This window comes from Stomoxys calcitrans, chromosome 2 (genome assembly GCF_963082655.1).
Source record: "Stomoxys calcitrans chromosome 2, idStoCalc2.1, whole genome shotgun sequence".
Classification (NCBI taxonomy): domain Eukaryota; kingdom Metazoa; phylum Arthropoda; class Insecta; order Diptera; family Muscidae; genus Stomoxys; species Stomoxys calcitrans.
The window spans coordinates 12535327-12557998 of NC_081553.1; the positions used below are offsets into that span (position 1 = coordinate 12535327).

A 22672-nucleotide genomic window follows, 5' to 3' on the forward strand; every position below is an offset into this window, starting at 1 on the left:
AAATAGCGGAAAACGTAAACAAAAAATGAGTTAGTCTTTAGAAAAGTTGTCACTGAAAAATTTAGAATAATAATTCTTTATAATTTACTCATTAGAAGAAATTTTATTTTTTGAAAAAATGTATACAAATTATGTCGTTAGAGAATGTTAAACCCGGTTTTCATTGCTCTATAAATCCGGATTTAATGGTTCAATCATCTGTTTTCCCATTATAAAATCAACAGTGCAAACGGGGTTTTACGGAATTTTGTCTCTAGAAAGATTTTCATTAAAATTTGTTAAAAAAAAAATTTATTAAAATTTTGTCTTTCGTAAGAATTTCACTACAATTTTTTTTCTAAAATGTCCTTAAATCCTTCAGATGTCTGAACTTAATTTTGCATTTATAAAATATTATAATTATGTATTGGTTATTTATATTTTCGCGATAACTTTTTTGAAACACTACACAAATAACAATTTTAATAAAACTTTACCACAAGTAATGAGGGAATGTCCTATTGAATAAAATCATTTTTTTTTTTTGCTCTAAAATCTATTATATAAAAAAGTAATTGGCGTACAATATTGCGAAAATCGAATAAAGTACCTATGACATAATTACCAGGGAGTGTACCGTAAACTGCTGAATTCAATTTTTCTAGCGAAGTGCACTATCTGTCATGAAATAATTATCAATTAATGTACCGTAAACAGCTGAGTAAAATTGTTTCTCGAGAAGTTCATTATCTGTCAACGAGTTTTGGATGTGTGTGTGTATTATAGTTAAGAACTAGAAGACACAAACAACGAAAAATGCAAAATCTGATAATATTTTGATAATATAACTCAATAATTTACAAGCGTTGTTCGTTGTTAGAGGATTCATGGTTAAATTATAGACCAAACTGAAGATGTTTGACAGTGAAACAAACACAAAACATGCGTGAGCTGTTTAAACCAGTGTTGCCAAAAAGATAATAGCTAAAAAGTCACCCGTTACATAAATCTAGGTACTGTCATGGCGAAACAAATAAATGTGGTCTCATTTGTGCAACAACCACAAATCATATGGTGCAACCGCCATCTTGTCATCAAGCTGACAACACACTAAAAGAAGATAATAACAAAGAGAATGGGAACAAAAATGTAACATCTTAAAACCGCCAAAACTAGCCGGCCGTTAACACCTGTTCGCGTGAGAAAACCTTTTTAAATTCATCTTGCTAACTGTAAATTAATATATTTTGCTATCTGTCAACGAGTTTGGCTGTGTGTGTGTGTATTATATTTAGCTAAGAACCATGACACACACAAACAACGATAAATGGCGCGAACTAGTAACGTACACAAAATCAGAGTAGCGCTAATCACTGATTTTGACAGATAGTGCATTACATGACATAATTACCAGGTAGTGTATCGTAAACAGCTCAGTACAAATTTTTCTCGCGAAGTGCACTATCTGCCAACGAGTTATTGTTGTGTGTATATTCTAGTTAAGAACCATAACACACAAACAACGAAAAATGGCGCGAACTAGTAACAAACAAGAAATCAGAGTTGCACTAAACACTGATTTGGCAGATAGTGCACTCAATATTTTGCTGTTGGGCAACTGCCGTTACCTATAGATGAAAATATCGTGAGTGCACTTAATATTTTGTTGTTGGGCAACTGCCAATACCTGTAAATAAATATATCTTGATAGTACCAGCCAAGACAAATTTAACAGGTCGGAGCAGTTGGCCAACAACAAAAAATCGAGTGTACTATCTGTCAAATCAGTGATTAGTGCAACTCTGATTTTGAGTATGCAATAGTTGGCGCCATTTTTCTTCGCTTGTGTGTGCTGTGGTTCCTAACTATAAAGCACACACACAACAGAACTTTATGAAATCTCGTTGACAGATAGTGTACTCCGCGAGAAAAAATTGTACTCAGCTGTTTGCTGTACACTACCTGGGTAAATTTTTCTTGGTACCAGCCTTATATCGTTAATAAAACGAAGCCACAGCTTTGTCTAGTGCTGACGGCTTTGACGGGCGGCAATGTTAACGAATCCAACAACAACTACGAGTTCGATTTTTTTAGCCACAAGAAGACGACTTTTTTACACGTCGGATAATCGATTAGTCGAAAATCGACTTTTAGATCCCTAAACTACAGCTAACTTCAACAGTGACATTTTGCGAATTTCTTGACTGGAGGTATTGGGAGAATTTTCTGAGTGGAAATTTGTTGATTACATAATTATTAAATTGAAAACTTTGAAGGTTTGATATAATTTGTGATTTCTCGCCATTTTTTTAGAAATATAACAAATCCCAAAAATGGCTGACAAAGTTGTTGAGAAGCCTGTTGGCAATCCCATGAAGTTCCCCTACACCTTCTCTGCCAAAATAGCCCAATTCCCCATGAAACATTACATCAAGAACCAATGGATCTGGCGTTATTATTTCATTGCATTCGGTCTGTCCATTCCCGTCTTCTACAAGATTAGCAAACTTGGTAAGGCAGCCAAGTAACATTTAAAATTTTAATACCTTTTTACCTCATTCCTTCTCGTTTCAGCTAACTCACCTGGAAACAAAAAGGCTTGGGCTGAACAACAGGCCAAGGAGCATGCCGAACATCATTAAGATAATTTAGCGTATTTTGTATGTGGAGAATAACATAGTTCTTTACCACGCGTTTCCTCAACTTGTGTATTTAGATGTCATTGATTTGAATATTTTTTCCGAGAAAATAAATGTCAACCATAAGTGGGACTTTTAAAAATTAGAATAGAAATTTTATTGATAACAGAAAACGCAGAAGTCAGCCAATATTTGCCATGGATTTAAAGTACATTGTCAAAAATATGTAATCTGCTAAAACTAAAGCCAGCTTCGGAAATATTCGAGCGATTCAAAGCCCGGCAAAATTGTCCATACATAGATTCGACTGTTTTGTGGGGCTTGCAAGTAGATACTGGTATTACAATATGAGTTTGGTCGTGGTAGTCATCATAATGGATGGAGGGCGTCGTCCACCAGACTTTTATTGATAGGTAAGACATTCGAATTGGTATTAGCACTACAGGAAGTTCTATATGAAGAGTTTGAGTGGCTCGGTGTACTTGTTGTAGTCACATTCTGGTAGCGATCCTCGTCAGGCTCCATAGGTTAGGTGAGCAAGCTCGTTCCGGTCCAAGGGAAGGTGATGTCCATGATTTATTTAAAGTTGGCAATAATACGCCTTGTCACATCAAGTACCACAGTTACATAGTATTTACGCAAGAACTGGTAACGTCCGGCCTCTTACCGAGTCGTTCCACTCGATATGGCCGATTGTTCGTTACTGCAGTTGCTGCTACTCTGTATTGAGGATTCAACTATCCGCAACCTGTGGATGCTCCCAGTAGGTCTTAGATGAGCTCCCAGTAGGTCTTAGACGATAAACACCACACAATTTGGAGCTCAAATTTCTAATTATTGTTGCGTTCATAGCCATCCCATGCGGATTTAGCGATCCATGCTAAGTCCCCAATAGCGAGCAAGGTTGTTGTTGTAGTCACACTTGCATATTGAGGCAGTGATCCTCGTCAAGCTCCTATAGGTAAGCAAGCTCGTTCCAACTCATACCGCCCGCCGCGGATCGTGATGTCCATTAGTTATTTAAAGGCGCCAATAACTCGACTTTTCATATCGAGCATCAAAGGCACTCAGTATTTAAGCAAAAGCCAGTGCCGACCGCAATCTCACCGACACTCAACACCGCTGATTATCCGCAGTTACTCCTTATGGAGTAATCCCATGGCAGCCGATTGTACGTACCGGATTGACCTGATGGAGTTCTTCATAGGCAAGAGCTGTCGCCTCAGTGTATAACGCACTGCTACAACAACAATAACTCCTTGTGGAGTATTTCGGTGCATAGACCAGTCGCTGGAGGAACGTGGCGTGGTTATATCTATAGTTCAAACGTCTTCCATTACGTACACCAAAGGGTTCCTAGCTCTATGAGTTTGAAATTTAAGTTAACTATCCGTTTGCATCCCAGAGACTGACACTGTTGAGCAGATGGTAGAAGTTTGTGTTCTGAGCAGCATAAAATCGACTTAGTTCGAAATACCGCAAACATCATCCAAGAATGATATATAATTTCCCAATATCAGAGAGTTGACGATCAGTTATATACCGGAGAGAGCTAACTGCTTAAAGAAACCGTTCCTGTTTTGCAAACCCATATGCTATAATCAACCCATAAGTTATGCATTGGAGCTGACGATTTTTTTTTCACTTCCTCTAAAGTATTCATTGATTTTAACATTTTGTTTCGGAGAAAATAAATGTGAATTCTAAATGGGATATATTAAAATACTGTAATTTTTATTCATAGATTACGTAAAAAAGTAACAAAGTAACGTAAATATTAGCCAATTTTTGAGAACGAAGTATGTACCCAGTCTTTCGTTTCAATAAAAAAAACTGGGCAGCGATTGAAGTCTTCATGGAATGGTAAATGCATTGCTTTTACTCCGTACTAAGGAAATGGTCTGTATCTATACTAGAATATATGTGACCTTCAGAAATCATAAAATCAAGGATGCCGCTGAAATATATATAAAATAATTTTAGCAATGCCAAAGCCTTCGCATATATATAAACTCATTTACTTACTTCAGTTCGGATTCTCTCATTTGGGTAAATTTGCGTTTTAATTCATCACGGCTAATGCCATCATTTGACATGTGCTCCTTTATAGCCTTGAAAACAACAAGGTTTTTGCCATCCAAACCCAAATCATTACTACCTTGTACTCCAAAGCCGCCGCCATCACTGGCTGCTTTGGAACCACCGCTAAAGTCGCAGCCACCCCCTTTCGTAGCATATTCTTCCGACTTATAGCGGGCATTGAGAACTTCCAATATGTGTGTAACCACTTCGTTTGCATCATTTACAGGCAACATTTTAAAGACCATCAATGTCTTTTGACCACCCTGTGATCGAACGCTGCCATATACTGTGGCATAATTATTTAACATTACATCGGGTGCTTTCAGCGTATCCCCTTCTTCCAACCAGTAATGAGCTTCAATGCGTCCAGTGCTATCTTCCAATGTATACGTTATCTTTGTCGATGATGTATCTATATTTCGCACAATGGCCTTAACACAAACCATACTAAAACTCATTTCGAACATTTGAAAGTTTCCTTCTGGCGAATTCAAAACTTGCTTTATCAACACTGGAGCAATTCCCTCGGACTTTTTCTCGGACGCCGCACCATCAGTGGTTTGATTAGCATTAAATTCTCCGCCAACTTCAACAACAATTGATAAAGTTAAAGCTTTTATTATTTCGAAAGGATAAAGGATACCTACAGGTGTCGTTCATTTTTCTTTTGCCTAAAGGGATATCTTTATGGTGAAATAGAATTTGTGTTTGCGCGTTGTTTTGATCAATTCCAAAAGTGCTGCCGCCTTTTTGCGAAACTGTAATCGATTAAACACCTATTAATCGATTACTTACTTTCGAATAGGTCCTTTGCAACTTTTGATTAATCTGTCGTAACAATTTAATAATTCTGTTGTGATTGCAGCCACATTTTTCATTTAATATTTTTATTTCATTCAGATAATGCAACTTGAAGCCACGCAGTGGCCAATTTAAACAAATTTCAATAAACTACTCCTTATGTTTAATATACAAAATATATTATAATAATGACTTAAAGACTAAGATCGCAAAAATTAACTACTCATTATATTTGAATACAATCAAAAAGTATTAAATATTATTATTTGAAAATATTCTTATAAAACAGAAATAAAGTTCCCAACTAGATAATAAAAAATTGGATGAGAAATAAGGAAAAAATGTGAATATATTTGAATGCATGTTAATGTATATGTATACATATAAATAATTCATTGAGGTGAAAGTATCAACACAGTCAAACTACTAAAAAAGGATTACTGTTATGTGGGTGTTGCCAAATAACGGAGTAATCTTTTCGATAGGTGTTATCTGATATCGAGAAATCTTTTATGTTATTATGAAGACAGTTATATAATTTGACAACTCTAACTTGAAATGATCTGTTCATATAAACTTTGGCCATAAGCTGAGTATTCTGTTCAGCTTTTCAAGCGGAATGCTGTCAATCTCCATATAAAAAACGTCGGCGAAACGTTGGCTAAAAATAGGAGGACAACTAGTTACTGTTTATAGTGAGGAAAATTATAAAAAAAAATCAAAGTGGCAACACTTGAAAGCATTGTGGGCATCGTTTTTGTATGTTTTATTGGTTTCAAGCTTCGCTTTTCTTCATTTTTTCCGTTAAAATAAACTAAATGGTTAAAACAAGAAGTGCAGAAAAAACGTGTATTGGTATGGAATCAAAAACATTTGATTGCTGTCAAATTCCGCTCGCTGAACAATTAAAAATTTTAAGGACTATTCCGAAAGCAGAATAGAATTCCAACCCATAGGAAAGATAATCTGATTTCGTCGTGTACCACCAAACCTAAACGAGCCTACAAGAAAACGGGGTCACTGCGCTATGAATATTTTGTGGAAAAATATCAGACATTTGAAATCAATTAACTTTAGGAAGGAACATTCCAAAACTCGCTCAACGTAAGGAGAAATATGAGTATAGAGACGAACTGAATACAGATAATGGACTACTCGATAGACTCGGAGGGTCTCAGTGAGAGGCCGGACGGCAACAACAACAGCTATACATCCATTAAATAATATTCACGAAAAGTTCTATAAGACATAAAGCTGGTCTATGTTCGTTGTTGTCGTAGCATTGTGTTGTGCACTGAGGTGGCAGCCCTTGCTGATGAGGGACTCCATCGGGTCAATACGGTGCGTACAAATACTTGTTTTTCGCGGTTATTTTTAAAACGGAGGACCCTTGTCATTTAGCTTTAACTTGAATCGGACAACACTAATTGATTTATGAGAAGGTTGCCTCCTCTTTTTATGTTCATATATAGCTCCCACATTAACGGATTTTCAAATTCTTAAGGAGGGCTAAATTCGTATCTAATATGACCTTTGTTCAGTTGAGAATCCCTCCATCACCTGAGACCTTATAAACCGATCATTTTTCTAACATATTCAGCCCCTAGTCTAATTTTAGTGTAATTGGTTTAACGCGTTGAGTTTTGCTAAAATTTTGCGCTTGGTTTTCTGTTGTAATTTCCAACGCGATTTCCGAGTTTGCTTGGAATTAGTGCATATTATATTTAGCGATCGTTCGATGAAAATTCCTAAGCACCTAGAGGTTTAAATTTTTATTTTTTTATTAAAATTTTGCTTATCCATTAATGTTGTAGCCATATATTTGTACGTGGAGGTAACTATTATCATGCTCCTATATATGAGCAAGAACACCCCAGTCCATAGAACCGATCGCGTCGGACCATTGTCTATTTAAAGGCGCCAATAACCACTCTTGTTATATGAAGCATCATGGGCACTCAGTGTTTAAGCAAGAGTTCGGTCTCTCACTGAGATCCTTCGCTCGATACCGCTGATTGTCCGAGACTGCTTTTTCAGTTGCTCCGTATGGAGCTTCCACTATACGCAACCTGTGGACGCGCCTGGTAGCTTCCAGCATAGCTTCTCAACATAACGATGAACCCCACACAGATCGGATTTAAAAGTGATAGGCTGAGTGCTCATAGTTACCAGCGCCGGCATATCAATATCCATGTATGTAAAGGGTGATTTTTTTGAGGTTAGGATTTTCATGCATTAGTATTTGACAGATCACGTGGGATTTCAGACATGGTGTCAAAGAGAAAGATGCTCAGTATGCTTTGACATTTCATCATGAATAGACTTACTAACGAGCAACGCTTGTAAATCATTGAATTTTATTACCAAAATCAGTGTTCGGTTCGAAATGTGTTCAAATTTTGACAAATTTTGTTCAGCGATGAGGCTCATTTCTTGTTGAATGGCTACGTAAATAAGCAAAATTGCCGCATTTGGAGTGAAGAGCAACCAGAAGCCGTTCAAGAACTGCCCATGCATCCCGAAAAATGCACTGTTTGGTGTGGTTTGTACGCTGGTGGAATCATTGGACCGTATTTTTCAAAGATGCTGTTGGACGCAACGTTACGGTGAATGAACACATTTCGAACCGAACACTGATTTTGGTAATAAAATTCAATGATTTGCAAGCGTTGCTCGTTAGTAAGTCTATTCATGATGAAATGTCAAAGCATACTGAGCATCTTTCTCTTTGACACCATGTCTGAAATCCCACGTGATCTGTCAAATACTAATGCATGAAAATCCTAACCTCAAAAAAATCACCCTTTATAAGCTGTATCAGCTCAAACACTTTTATAATGCGTCATTTTTAAGCATAGTTATTTGTTAATATTATAAAACACTAATTTTCTTCATATATTAAAAATTGTTATTAAAATTCATAAATTTGTTATTTACTTAAAAAAAATCTTGTTAACTAATCTTCTTTTGTTTTGGGGTTAGAATAAATTTAAACTATCATGGGTGTTGGTAAAAGCAATAAATGATTTGATGCGTTTATTTGACTTCTATGAATTGCAAGCCACTTCACATCAAGAACACACCCGTTTTGAAAATATACAAATTTGACCTGGAATTCTACTGAGTTGGACTGGATGGAACTTATGCCTATTAATCGTGTTTGTCATTGATAAAATAGATGGTTCAGAAATCATTCATTTATTTTTTAAATATGTATGTCTTTTGTGCATATAGAAGATACATTTTTGTAATTGGATTTTATATTATGTGTCCTCAAAAATCATAACAAAGATACGTTTGTTTTAATTATATTACTTTCATTACTATTTTCTGTTTATTAACAACTTATAATGGCTAATGGCAACTGAGTTAAACGATTTCTTAAAATATATATTATCTATAGGGATACGACGACAACAATAATTCAATCTTTGCATTGTGGAAGACTTTGATACCAGAATTTAAAGCTGCTGCGGTGCTATTATACCTAATGTACTTGTATCAATTCAATTATATTTTAAATTGCCCAAACATATGTATTTTATTTCGGTGTACTCATCAATACCGTGATGGCATCCTTCGCGGCCTATACCAGACTCTTTCACACCACCAAAGGGAGCTTCGGCTGCGGAGATTAGACCTTCATTGACTCCCACCATTCCCACTTCTAAGCGTCTTGCCACTCGAAATACTTGTTGAATATCTTCGCTGAAGAAGTAACCAGCTAAGCCACGTTGCGAAGCATTAGCTATTTTGAGTGCTTCTTCTTCAGTCTTGAATTTTATTATTGAAACAATAGGTCCGAAAACTTCCTCGTTGTATATTTTTGCTTCTGGTGCAATATCGGATATAATTGTTGGGGCATAAAATAATTCACCCACATCCTTTAGGGGTTTACCACCGGATATGACTTTGCAATTTTTGTTTACGGCATCTTCAACGAATCCGCAGATTTTATTGTATTGCATTGTATTGATTAGGGGTCCAATCTGTGTGTCGGCACTACTACCGTGCCCAATTTTCAGTGATTCCACTCGCGCTTTTAGTCCTTCAATGAATTTATCATAAATTCCTTCTTGAACAAAGAATCTATTTGCAGAAACGCATGTTTGACCACAGTTGCGGAATTTGGATGCCATTGCTCCCTCAACTGCTTTCTCTACATTTGCCGAATCGAAGACTATGAACGGAGCATTGCCACCTAGTTCAAGAGAAACTTTCTTAACGCCATCAGCGGATTGGCGGTACAGGATTTTGCCCACTTCTGTTGAACCGGTAAAAGAAATCCCATGAACATCGGGACTTTTACAAAACAGATCACCAATGGGTGCTGCTTTATTGGTAGTCACAACATTAACCACACCTTTTGGTATACCAGCATCTTGTGCAAGCTTTGCAACAGCAAGTGCAGTCAAAGGTGTATCCTCTGCAGGTTTTATGACAACTGTGCAGCCTGTTAAATAGAAATAGAAATTTTTTAATTTTAATTATGCAGAAAGCGAAAAGTAAAATGGGTTTATAACAATTTAAGGTTTTAAATATTCGATGGTTTGTCATACATAGCATAGATTATATTAGTCATTAAAATTATTTGTATGTTGGCATCGGGAAATTTGAATTATTGCTTATAAGAGTAAAAAGAAAACATGTAAAGACGTAGCACTATGGGTTCTACCAAAAATTAACACGCGCACAACACTTAGATGAAGTGTGCATGTGTACTTTACTTACAAGATATTTGGAAAATCCGCCAAAATTATAAGCTTCTCATGGAAATAGTAAACTAATCGGGAGATCGGTTTATATAGAGTCCTTGAATGGCCAAAGGACCATTGTACATACAGCTCCGTTGTTCATATCTAAATTTGAATCGAAAAGTCTCAATTGCAATCCCTTACGACCTACATCAATAAGAATTATCTGTGTAAAGCTTTATTCTTCGGTCGCTATAGCGATTTCATAATATATATACTTTATGAGGTCAAAGATCAAGATTTCGAGGCGTTACAAACGAAATGACTAGATTAATATATCCTATGGTGGTGGCAATAAAAAAATGTATTTAGCGTCATAGGCCAACATATAAACTACTACGTCACGGTCGTTGAAGATTTTGTTGGGAGTTCAGTAGATCGATCTGTATATTAGGGAGCTCGCGGAGAGGACTTTATTAAGATTATTGTAACTAGGCCCAATTCGTCATCTGCCGTCGAGATATGCTCGTGTACGATAGTGACAAGATGATCATTCGGATGGACTTCCAGATGCCGAAGCCATAGCTGACGGAAGATGTCGCTGTTGTAGTGGCCACATATTTCAATACGGAGGTAGCGATCCTATTCAAGCTTCTGTAGTCGAACAAGAAATGTTTGTTGGTTATTTTAAGGCACCATTAACTCGCCTCATTATGCTGAATATTATAGGAACAACTTTAATATCGGAAAGGACGGATTGCAAAGTTTTACGGACATAAATATATTAACAGATGGATCTAAAATGGCCGAGGCCGGCTGTGGGCTCCACTTGTATGAGAATATGCGTTGACGGAAGGTTTTCAGTAAAAAAACCTGCGGCTAAAGTTGAGAATATAGAGGAATAATAATGGGCAAACCGATTACCCCAGCGAAAGTCAAGACGATGTTTTAGTATCATCCTCTTTCAACCTAGCTTAAATTAAAGAGGGATATTCTTAACGGACACAGTGTATAAGGATAATTATATGGATAAGGAAAGTGAGAGTTCATGAAAAAAGTTGAAGTTGGCTGGTTGCACCTTATCATGACGCGGGATAATTATGAGCACCACATAATTTGGAATTGTCAGCTCTGATCTTTGCGGTGTTCATTGTTTTCATAATAAGCTTAACTGAAATCTACCGCGCACGTCCACAAGTTGCGTATAGTGAAATGCTCCGTTCGGAGTGGCAACAAATGCAGCCGCGAACTATCAGCCATATTGAGTGGAGAGTCTAAGTGCGAGGAATGTCGGAACCGGTTCTTTCTTAAATACTGAGTGCCTATGCTGCTTTATATGGCAAGTGTAGTTATTGGCGCCTTTAAGTAATGAATGGCCATCACTCTTACCTACAAATATCGCCAGCATTAACAGCACAAACCAAAAATTTATTTTTATTCCTTTTATACTATTGCTAATGTATGTATATAATAAGTTATTTACCTGCTGCTAAAGCTGCTCCTGCCTTGCGGGTAATCATAGCCAATGGGAAGTTCCAAGGTGTTATAAGAGCAGCCACGCCAAGGGGTTGTTTCAGGACCATTAATTCCCGATTCTGTACTGGTGCTGGGACAATTTCCCCGTAAATGCGCCTAGCTTCCTCGGCAAACCATTCCATGAATGAATTACCATAAACAACCTCACCTTTAGACTCATTAATAGGTTTGCCAGATTCTGCTGTCATAATTTCGGCAATTTCTTGTGTATTCTTTTCAATAAGATGATACCAGTTCTAGAATAGAATAAATTATAAAACAAGTTCTTCAAAATAACCTTCCTCTATGACATGTAGGTACCTTTAACAATTGAGATCTTTGTTTTGCTGTAAGGCCAGACCATTCATTGGAATAGAATGCCCGCTTTGCTGCATCTATGGCTAGCTGAGCATCCTTAGCATTCATATTAGGAACACTTCCTATAACTTGTCCATTTGCTGGATTTTTTACCTCGAATTGTTCACCGCTGCTTGCCGAAACCCATTTTCCATCAATCAAACCTTTTGAAAGCAATAACGAAGACATTGCGCGACTTTGAAGTTGCGTTTTAAAAAACGTTTGCACTCCTAAACGTAACATTATTGATTATTCAATCTATAAGATGTATATCCTTTTCTTTTGCCTGAATTATATGTGGCGAAGATGGCTTGTTGACTGCTCTTCTCAATTGATTTGCCACCAACTGGTCGTTGTGTCGAACTAAGAACACTCACAATCTAATTTACCCACTTGTTGTTTGTGCCTCCAGATTTTATCTGGTGCTCACTCGTTCTATTAATTTTAATAAATTTCAATTATCGTGCAATAAATTGTGTGGGGAATGGCCACCCCTTGACACCCTAAATGTGAAAATACAAAAAGATAACAGAGAAATGAGAGATATCAAGAAGTTAGGGGTGAAACATGTGATAGGACTGCCTGCTTGAATAAAAAACTCGATTTACCGGGATTGGTTGAGATTGTACATGGTTGAATAAAAAATTATTCTATTCTCTTTAATTATACAAAGCAACTCTATCATATGATGTTGTTGTAGCAGTGTTATACAGCGAGGCGGCAGCTTTTGCCGATGAAGGACACCATCGGGTCAATCCGGTACGTACAACCGGCTGCCATGGGAAATGTAACCGCCGATTCAGTATAAGTCAGGTGTAATGGATAGAATTCCAGTGAAGTTTTCTGAGTAGTTATCGATGCCTCTGTCATCGTCTTCATGGCGCAGTTTCATATTTATTATTGCTGTTGTTGTTGTAGCAATGTGTCGCAAGACACATTAACCTAAGTAGTGTACAGCAAAAAACTGAGTATATTTTCTCGCGAAGTGCACTATCTTTCAGAGAGTTTTGGTTGTGTGTGTGCATTGTTGTGTGTGTGCATTTACATACCCAGTGAACCAAACGTTTAGACTTGGTCAGAAGGATTTACGAAAGTTGGAAAATTTATCCGAAATTGGATCCGAAGTCTGTCTGAATTCTTAACGAAAAATATATAGAGTGGCAGACATGACTTCGGAACCAAAATTATGGGAAATTCAAAAGGGAAATTCGAGTTGTCGTCAAGACTTTTGACCGAATTCTGATATTGAGTCTTCACACCATCACACAACATGTTCTTGTCTTATGACATGTCAAATTATGATATTGTTATGGCCCTTTTAGAAGGCAAATTATGATCGTACCCATCGTGTGTACGTGTTGATAACAGATTTTGCCAAAAATTGTACATCGATTTTTTTCTTTTCTTTGATTTTATTTAATTTTTCATATTTATTTTCTCATTTTAAAACTTTATTCGGCACAGAACCCGTTTTTCAATATCTGCCAATTAATGATTACACATTTATATGTAAAAGGTAATCGATAGACGCCATTTTTTGAAAAAATATTATATGATTTCGATTTCTCAGCCTTGACTGATGGTTATGTGTACATGTGACGCATACAACTTATACAACAAATACTATTACAATGACCATGCATCAGATGTGCCATGTAAACTCTGCATTAAAGTTGCACACATAGTGTGATACGAATAAAAATAACACTTTCCAAATTCGTGATTGAAATCGATTTTTATTCTTTTCTGTGTACATTTGATTTATTTGGTAACAAAGTACACGATGATAGATTATACTGTTCTAGGCAACACCAGCAAAGTGCTAGAACTCTATAATTTTAGATAGCGCCACATAAACTTGACGCGTTCAAAGCCCTCCACACGTGATAGTCAACCATATGTTGCCCTTTGGACTTTATGTCGACGAATTAGATTACATGTCGCTATTGGCATACCCAAAGATAACAGTTTCCCTGAAATTTTTAAGACAATATCTTATCTTGTAAGCCCGTCTGCTCTACACTGGAATATCAAAAAGCGGCTCATACAGTATGTAGTCCAAATTGTCTAAGCTATCTTGGATTTTATCAAGCTCAGTGCCGCTGCTTGACAAAAGAGAAATCTCTCTTATTCTCGCAGCATTAATTGTATCATTTTGTCGAGTGCTTCAATAGAGGCCGTCCTGATGAACAAACAATATTTTTTTTTTAATTTGGCTGAAAATTCAACAGCTGGTTTATGTTTGGAGCGTCTTTCATCAGACCATATCATCCTATTAATTGTAGGTCTTACAACTGCGTTACACTGTCGCGTGCGCCTTAATGTCGCTCGAAGCGCCATCTAGCGGACATTTGACGAACGTTGTCAGCTGCTTAGCATAAACCACGACCCCTGACTGATTGACAGTAGGACAGTTGGTGTGGTGTTGTCATTTGGCCCATCAGAGGAAGTTCTGGCTGGGAAGAGCGCCATGATGGACAAAATGACAACATAGGCCACTAGCCTGGGAAGAAAAATCTTTCTTTTCGATTTTAAACGTGCAGCAAACCGGAGGTGAGCCTGGCAGCCGAAACAAAAGTGAGGAATTGAAACGAGGAAAGTGAAGTGCAGTCAAGTGCAGTTTTGGTGTTGTTGTTTTTGGTTAATGCTCTTGGTTATTAAATACCAAATAAGCAAAAGGGAAAATATAGTTGGATGATCTCAAACAGAAAAACTATGAATTGAATATATTAAGATCCCAAGTAAAACAAATAGTTTAAAAAAAAAATATATATAAAAAATCCGAGTCGAACTGTTTCTATTTCTTTATTGAAAAAAAAAAAAAGAAAACCAAAGAACTTTCAAAAACTAATCAACAAGAAAGAGGAAAACCAAATTATCTTTAAAACTAAACTACCAACTATTGAATTAGAAATTGCATTAAAAGCTACGCTTAAAAACCAACTTAATAGCTAATCTTTTAAAGCAAAAGAAACTGAATAAAAAGCTGTTATTATTAAAACAAAAAAAAAAAAAAGAACTACATTACGAACTAATTATAAACTAAAATCAATTGAAAAAAAAAGACGATTAAAACAACCGCTCAGCTTGCTCACCACCGGCTCATCCTTTCTGCACCATCGTGGGACTTCCAGAACAAGGCACTCGCATTCAGCAGTGTCCCCAGGTGATAGCTTACCTAGACTTACTCCTATACTCCACACATTGACGGACGGACGGACGGACGAATAAATTATCTAAAAATAGAAGAGAATAAATTAGTTTTGTTAGGTAGGCATTTTTATTATATTTGGTTTATACTTATCTTTTAAAAGACCAAGTCTAGCTTTGGTTGGTCTAGTTCCATACCCCATAGATAGAGCTCTTTCTAGCCAGGTAGGGAGTTTCCGTAGGGATGTTTGTCCCAGCCAAATCAACCCGAATGCCATCCTTTCAGGCGTGAGATAATGGCCTAATGAAAAGAAAATCATAAAGAGAAAACTAATTTAAAAACCCTTTTATTTTTGTTTAATAATACTAATACTTACACAATACTATTACAAGATTTGGACGGACATAGACGGACGGACAGCACGTAAGCTTCCAGCGGGGGCAGACCCATGTTCGGCGGCGGGAGCCCTGAAAGAAGAAGAGGAAGCGATGAGAGGCCATTAAATCCGATTAAATCTAGCCATGTACCCATAAATATTAGTATATGTATCAGTTTCTTTTACATTGTTTTTTTTTTAAGCTAAAGTCTATTGAATTGCAGTAACGTCGTGACTAGTTTTACCCTTTTAATCAATGTTTAAAGAATGTGAATTTTTGAACTTTGATGAGGCCATTATGGATTGCTTTAGGAAATAAAACCAACTTGAAATGTTTATAACGTTCTTGAAAAAAATGATGTCTTTTACTAAGATCGTGTAGATCTTAAGGAGGGGATAGGAGGGGGATAGTAAGATGAAGAGGTAGGTACGGGGCAACAGGTTTCCTTTGTTGCTATGGTGGAGCTCCTGCTCCAGAGGGAGGGCTATTCCTCGTCGGAACACCAGACGAGAAGGCATTCCGGCAGGTAGGTGTGGTGCTTCCTTTTTATCATTAGACATATTAGTTAGTTTAGTTGCTGTTTCTCTTTCGGGCCAGACATCCCCTTTACTTTTCTAGACTGGCATGTAAAACTTTTTTTGTTCCTGTGTTTGATTCGCTTGCGCAAAGAACCACCCCATCCGGCGAGCACTAGCCGCGCATACGCCATCATGCCAGCAAGCGACAAGCGGTCATCGAAAATATTAAAACCATTATTGAACCAGGACAGGACAAAATGGCGCCCAACGTGGGGCCCGAAAAAGAAACATAGGTTTAGTTTAGTAGTACGATTTAGATTTTAGGTCACGTAGGGTTAATCTCAAGAGTCCTCTGCGTTTGCCAATACTCTAAATCGTGCCTTAGAAAGACAAACGAATTCGCATTTAGTCTAGGACCCAATCGGAAGTCGTTAGACAGATTAGGATTGGTAGCCATAGGTTAGACTAGAGTTAAGGTTTGTTATAATTGCAATAGTTTGAATTAATTAGAAATGGTAAGTGTTTGCTAGGAAGTTTTTCTTGTGATGGATTAGGAGTTTCCGGTCCCGGCAGGATTTCAAATAAATTAGTCCGCGAAGCCGTCAACCTTCCTGGTGTTTGAGCAGAAGGCTCCTGGTAAACACTTCTTATTGTTAGTCTGCCCTAATTTATGGTCTTAGTTTAGTTAGTAATATACTAGGGGACTAATAGCTTTAATTTAGGGTTAGTCTACAATACCAGCCATTAGAGTAAGTAACAATAGACCGAAAGTACCTCACCGGAGTCTGACTGGAGGGGTCATTGTGCTCCTAGCCATCGGTCTCAGACCAAACTAATGTTCACCAGGCATCTCTCCGGTCAAAGTCTGCGTGAGGTATTCCTTTTTCCATTAGAGTTCATCCGAAGCACCCACAAACCTGTAAGGAAGCAATAACACGTTCAATAAGGCTGATAATTGTCAATTTTATTGGAATATATATACCCTACTCTTCATCTTACCCACCCCTGAAAAACCTATCCCCAACATCTTAAGCATTTCAAGTACTTTTCGTTTCGCAGTCTAGTTTTTGTTTTTGGATTGAAGTTTTTAATTTTCTTTACCTAAGCTTTTGTAGCCTTTTACTATTTAGGTTAATAATTTGAATTTTGATGTTGAATTTTTGTTCAGGCTTCAGAGAGATTTAGGCTACAGTCTTAGGACAATTTAGTTTTAGGTTGAGGTATTAATCGACGTTTAGGTTATTATTATTGTTTTTCTTATATATATTTTGGGTTTGAATTTTTATTTGAATTTGCGTTTTTTAAGCCCTGATTTTTTTATTGAAATTGTGTGCAACATATTTTATAGTGAGTGTGTGCGTTGGCTGACGAGTTAGTATTTCTTTTTGGTTATTAATTGATTATAGAGGAATGGTATTAACCAGAAAGGGAAGCAGGCTACAGCCAGACATGAATGACAACATTCCGATTTCCGCATCAGGACCAGACACTCGTCCGATGGCGGAGAACACTGCTGTGACCGCTGCGACCACAAATCCTACCAACGCAGTTGTGGATACCGCAACGACATCGTCACCCGCACCGCATGTATTGAGTGATGTGTCCGTGAGTTCGGAGGCGTTAAACAACACGATAGTTTCGCCAGAATTCGCTAGCCAGACCGCCCAAGACATACGGCGAGATTTTCGGCGAGATGACATGGGATTCCAAAGGGCCTCAGGACATGGCAGTGAGCTAAACGAGATGGCGGCATCCGTTGGTTTGATGCAGGCGCAATTGATGAGGAGCGTGGAAGAAATTAAGCAATTAAGAAATGAGTTGAGCCAGCAGATTTCGAGTGTGAGGCCAAGTGGTCCACCTGTGGTCACTCAGCAGCCGCCTCCAAGCATGGCTATACCCGCTCACCGGGCCAGGACAGAGAACCAATTTTTGCTACCACCGCCAGGTTTTCGCCAACCCAGAGAAAGTAATCAATTGCCGAATCGCCCAGTTACACAACCACCATTGGCAGGCTCAAGGGTAAATCCACCACCGTTGTCTGCTCCAGGAGCAGGGTTTAGACCCCCACCGAACTATGATGCTACACATGAGCGCTATGCATTCCAGCCAGCCGAAGCTCCTTACTGGCAGTCTCCACAGAGCATGCCATATCCCCCAGTACCATCTCCAGGTCCGAGATATGACGTGAAAAAGTGGGGAGTCCGTTTTGATGGTAGCGACCAGATAATGGATGCAGAGGATTTCATTTTTCGCCTAGAGTCCATGAGGCAGGATTACGGGTATCCGTATGAAGAGCTGCTCAGGGACTTCCCACAGCTACTCGAGGGCAGTGCGCTGGACTGGTACTGGCAACAGCGGCGGATCGCTCCCTTCAATCACTGGGGACATCTGAGAGAAGCATTTTTAGCCCAGTTTCGACGCTTCCAGAATGAGTTCCAGATACAAAAAAGGATTATGGACAGACGTCAATTACCAAACGAGCCATTCGAGGAATTTTTCAATGAAATTATTAAAATGAGGAACCAGCAACGAGTGCCTTATAATGAGTGCGACCTAGTGGAAATCATGAAGGGAAATTTGAAATCGTCCCTAGCTGCTTTGATTTTCCCAATACGAATACACGGTTTGAACCATTTCCGCCAAGAGGTAAAGCGAGCCGAGGCGATGATTGCAGGACAAAGGCAGGCTTACCAGCAAAGGCCCTACCAGCCGCCAAGAGTCCATGAGCTGCATTACGAAGAAGCATTCGTCGAGCCTATGAACGAAACGGTCGGTGTAGAAGTAGACGCGCTGAGGGATACAACTAAATACACTTGCTGGAATTGCCGGAAGAGTGGTCACAGCTACGTCGAGTGTCCGATGCCCATAGGCCGAGTTTTTTGTTTTCGCTGCGGTAAAGAGGGAGTAGTAACACCAAAGTGTCCTAAGTGTCAGGGAAACTGGCCACGGAGCGCGCCTCGTACTGCGGAAGCGCGTTCCACACAGACGGAACCCCCACAGCAGTGAACGAAGCATACATACCAACGACTAATATTTCCGATTCAGCACCAATTAGAATTCTGGTTAATCAGGAACCAAAGATCATTAAGAAAGATAGCCACATTAGAGAGTTGAAGCCTTTGCATGTGCGTGTGAGAGAATACGAGGAAGCTAGAGCTAGGATTTTTGGTAGCATTTCGCCGAAGGTAAAGAGGGCGCGAGAGCGTTACAAGCGCAGGAGGCAAATCCGTCACGCTATTGCTTCTGCTTCTTTGTATGAAGGTGACGATGCGAGGCTATATACCAAAATCCAGATTCAGGGCGCTGAGATAGAGGGTCTACTGGACAGTGGAGCCACTGTGTGTTGTCTAGGTAAGGGCTGCGTTGAATTTACGAAAAGAATTGGTATTGAAGTCCGGAATTTTTACTCTTTTATTAGTACGGCCGATGAGACCCCGCACAGAATGGCAGGCAAGTTTACAGTGCCAGTTACCTTTAATAACCGAACCCGTGAGGTCACGTTTTATCTGGTACCAACTTTGAAGAAAGAGCTATTCCTAGGAGTAGACTTTATGAAGGCTTTCGGATTGTTCGCTTCTGTTGAGAGCCTCACTACCAATGGTGTTAACTTATGTGATGAAGCTGATGGTGGGACTGGTGAGGACAGAACTGTTCATAGCCTGTCTGATCTACAACGGCAACGTTTGGAGATGATAGTGGCAAAATTCCCCTGCTATACCAAGAAGGGGTTGGGAAAGACAAAGTCTGAAGTCCACACCATCGATACCGGCGACGCAGTACCTGTGAAGAGTAAGCATTACCCAGTTTCACCGGCAGTGCAAAAGTTGATGTACGCGGAGCTGGATAGGATGTTGGCCATGGGAGTTATTGAGCCTAGTGAGAGTGCATGGAGTCACCCGGTAACTCTCGTCCGCAAGGGCGAAAAGAACCGGCTATGCTTGGACGCACGAAAGCTCAACGCTCTTACGGTCAAAGATGCCTATCCGCTCCCGCACATCGAAGGTTTGCTTAGCCGGCTGGGTGATACTTATTTCATCTCGAGTGTCGACTTGAAGGACGCCTTCTGGCAGATACCCCTGGATCATTCAAGTAGAGAGAAGACAGCGTTCACCGTGCCGGGGAGGCCACTTTATCACTTTACGGTAGTGCCTTTTGGGCTGTGTAACGCAGCTCAAAGGTTATGCCGTCTAATGGACAAAGTGGTCCCCTCAGCAATACGTGATCGCGTCTTTGTCTACTTGGATGATCTGCTTATAGTATCGCCAGACTTCGACACTCATATGGTACTGCTAGAACGGGTAGCGGAATTATTAGACGCAGCCGGATTGACTATCAATGTGGCCAAGTCTAAATTTTGCTTTAAGGAGCTTCGTTACCTAGGTTACATAGTTGGTGGAGGAGAGCTCAAACCAGATCCAAGCAAGGTGGATACCATAACTCGGTTCAGTTATCCGATGACGGCCAAACAAGCCCGTAGCTTTATGGGCGCAACGGGTTGGTATAGACGATTTATACCCAATTATGCCACCATTGCGGCTCCAATTTTCGACACTTTAAAGAAGTGCAAACATTTCGTTTTTACCGAAGAGGCTAAGTCAGCATTTAATAATTTGAAAAATGCCCTGGTAACAAGTCCTATTTTGACGCATCCCGATTTTGAGAAGCATTTCTTTGTACAGTGTGATGCCTCTGACCTTGGAATTGGAGCTGTCCTTTTCCAGAAGGACGAAGAAGGCGGAGAGCATCCAATAGCGTACTTCTCCCAGAAGTTGACGTCTGCTCAGCGGAATTATTCCGTTACGGAAAGAGAATGCTTGGCCGTGGTAATGGCGGTGAAGAAGTTTCGCCCATACATCGAGTTGATGCCTTTCACCATTATCACGGACCATAGCAGTTTAAAGTGGCTGATGTCACATAAAGACCTTAGCGGACGCTTGGCTAGGTGGAGTTTGCACCTCCAGTCCTTTTCTTTTGAGGTGGAACATAGGCAGGGGTCCAAGAACGTCGTACCGGACACGTTGTCCAGGTATAATATGGAGGAGTTATCCACAGATTTGGAAGCCTTGATTGATTTGGAGTCAGAAGCTTTTAGGTCGGAGAGTTACAAGGAGCTGATCACAACTATTTCAGATAACGCCGAGAACTTGCCGGACTTGAGAGTTGTAGACGGGTACGTTTACAAGAGGACCCAGCATTATGATGGCATACCCATCCACGAGGACTTTTCCTGGAAGCTATGGGTTCCCCAAGAGTTGACGGCAGACATAATTAGGAGGTCTCACTGTCCACCGCAGGCTTCACATGGCGGCTTTCACAAAACCCTGAGAAGAGTGAGGGGATATTGCTATTGGCCGAACATGACCACTCAGGTTAGGGAATTTGTGCAGAGCTGCGAAGTGTGTAAGTCCACGAAACCAGCCAATACTACCCTTCGTCCCCCAATGGGAAAGGAGAGCCTGACAGAGAGACCATTCCAGAGAATCTATATAGATTTCTTAGGCCCGTATCCTCGATCTAAGAATGGCAATTCTTTCATTTTTATTGTTCTAGACCATCTGAGCAAGTTTGTACTTTTGAAGGCGATGGCCAAGGCCAGTGCCAGAAACGTTATAAAATTTTTGGTTTCTGAAGTCTTTCACAAGTTCGGGACGCCCGAGACTGTTGTGTCGGACAATGGGCAGCAGTTTGTCGCCAAGGAGTTCCAGGAGTTGATGAAGAACTTCGGGATCAGTCACCTAAGAACGGCTACGCACTCTCCTCAGGCAAATGCTTCGGAAAGGGTGAATCAGTCCATCCTGGCGGCTATACGGTCGTACTTGAAGGAAAGCCACCAGGATTGGGACAAGCATTTGTCTGAGATAGAGTGCTCGTTGCGCTCCTCAGTGCACTCTTCAATAGGGGTTACACCTTACTTTGCCTTGTTTGGCATGAACATGGTAAATCATGGCAGTGTGTACGCCCTGGCGAAGAGGTTGCAGTTGTTGAATGATCCCGAAAGTGAAATCATTCCGAAGTCGGCTAAGCTGGAGCTAATAAGGAAGACCGTCAGAGATAACCTACATAAGGCGTATTTGGGCAACGAGAAGAGGTACAACATCCGCAGTAGAGTCGTCAAATTTATACCCGGTCAGGAGGTGTACCGAAGAAGTTTTCAACAAAGCGACTTCAAGAACCAATTCAATGCGAAGCTTGGCCTAAAGTTTCACAAATGCCGGGTAGTTAGACCCGTAGGCAATTGTCTGTATGAGGTAGAGGACCTGAAGGGTAAACCTTTGGGTGTATACCACACTAAGGATTTAAAACCGTAGGTTGGTTTAGAGAGCTTTCGTGATTTCACAGATTTAATTTTTTTTCTTTGCAATTTGGGTTATGAATACTTAACCCAGACTCATATATTTTTCGGCGGCGTTTAGAGAGGAGAGCTAGTTTGGACTAGTGTATCTTGGTACGGTAGCGTTTTGGCGGCCGAAATATGGTTGGGAATTGTTTTTTACAGTTCGTGAAGTTTTTTCCACAACAGTGGTTTGAACTGCAAGGTTTCAAGCCCTGTTTTTTTTCG

The 22672-nt window shown here is 39.5% G+C and overlaps 4 protein-coding genes and 2 long non-coding RNA genes across 8 annotated transcripts; 3 read left to right on the forward strand and 3 right to left on the reverse strand.

The window, feature by feature from the left end:
• Nucleotides 1-2082: 2082 nt before the first annotated feature.
• Nucleotides 2083-2760, forward strand: LOC106080588 (uncharacterized). Its single transcript, XM_013242006.2, has 3 exons — nt 2083-2189; nt 2293-2490; nt 2554-2760. The coding sequence occupies exons 2-3, from the start codon at nt 2313-2315 to the stop codon at nt 2619-2621; spliced, it is 246 nt and encodes an 81-aa protein (XP_013097460.1). The 5' UTR covers nt 2083-2189; nt 2293-2312; the 3' UTR covers nt 2622-2760.
• A 1571-nt stretch (nt 2761-4331) lies between these two features.
• LOC106080585 (replication protein A 32 kDa subunit) lies at nt 4332-5461 on the reverse strand. The gene is made up of 3 exons (XM_013242003.2): nt 5348-5461; nt 4644-5286; nt 4332-4575 (listed from the first exon to the last, which is right to left on the reverse strand). Exons 1-3 carry the CDS (start codon nt 5358-5360, stop codon nt 4497-4499), a joined length of 735 nt encoding a protein of 244 aa, XP_013097457.1. The 5' UTR covers nt 5361-5461; the 3' UTR covers nt 4332-4496.
• A 911-nt stretch (nt 5462-6372) lies between these two features.
• Nucleotides 6373-8807, forward strand: LOC106080642 (uncharacterized). The gene is made up of 2 exons (XR_001220248.2): nt 6373-6605; nt 8484-8807. It is a non-coding gene; the product is annotated as an uncharacterized LOC106080642 (long non-coding RNA).
• On the reverse strand, nt 8798-12875 carry LOC106080641 (succinate-semialdehyde dehydrogenase, mitochondrial). 3 transcript variants are annotated; one of them, XM_013242078.2, is made up of 4 exons: nt 12676-12875; nt 12032-12570; nt 11679-11967; nt 8798-9954 (listed from the first exon to the last, which is right to left on the reverse strand). In XM_013242078.2, exons 2-4 carry the CDS (start codon nt 12308-12310, stop codon nt 9008-9010), a joined length of 1515 nt encoding a protein of 504 aa, XP_013097532.2. In that variant the 5' UTR covers nt 12311-12570; nt 12676-12875; the 3' UTR covers nt 8798-9007. The 3 variants fall into 3 exon arrangements, with proteins under 3 accessions (XP_013097532.2, XP_013097533.2, XP_013097531.2); XM_013242079.2 differs by lacking the exon at nt 12676-12875 and having other exon boundaries at nt 12032-12297; nt 12354-12604; XM_013242077.2 differs by lacking the exon at nt 12676-12875 and having other exon boundaries at nt 12032-12604.
• Nucleotides 12876-14856: 1981 nt separating this feature from the next.
• LOC131995061 (uncharacterized) lies at nt 14857-17363 on the reverse strand. The gene is made up of 2 exons (XR_009397112.1): nt 15595-17363; nt 14857-15518 (listed from the first exon to the last, which is right to left on the reverse strand). It is a non-coding gene; the product is annotated as an uncharacterized LOC131995061 (long non-coding RNA).
• Nucleotides 17364-17523: 160 nt separating this feature from the next.
• On the forward strand, nt 17524-19714 carry LOC131995297 (uncharacterized). The gene is made up of 2 exons (XM_059363800.1): nt 17524-19464; nt 19532-19714. The coding sequence occupies exon 1, from the start codon at nt 17524-17526 to the stop codon at nt 19117-19119; it is 1596 nt and encodes a 531-aa protein (XP_059219783.1). The 3' UTR covers nt 19120-19464; nt 19532-19714.
• The last annotated feature ends 2958 nt before the right edge of the window (nt 19715-22672 follow it).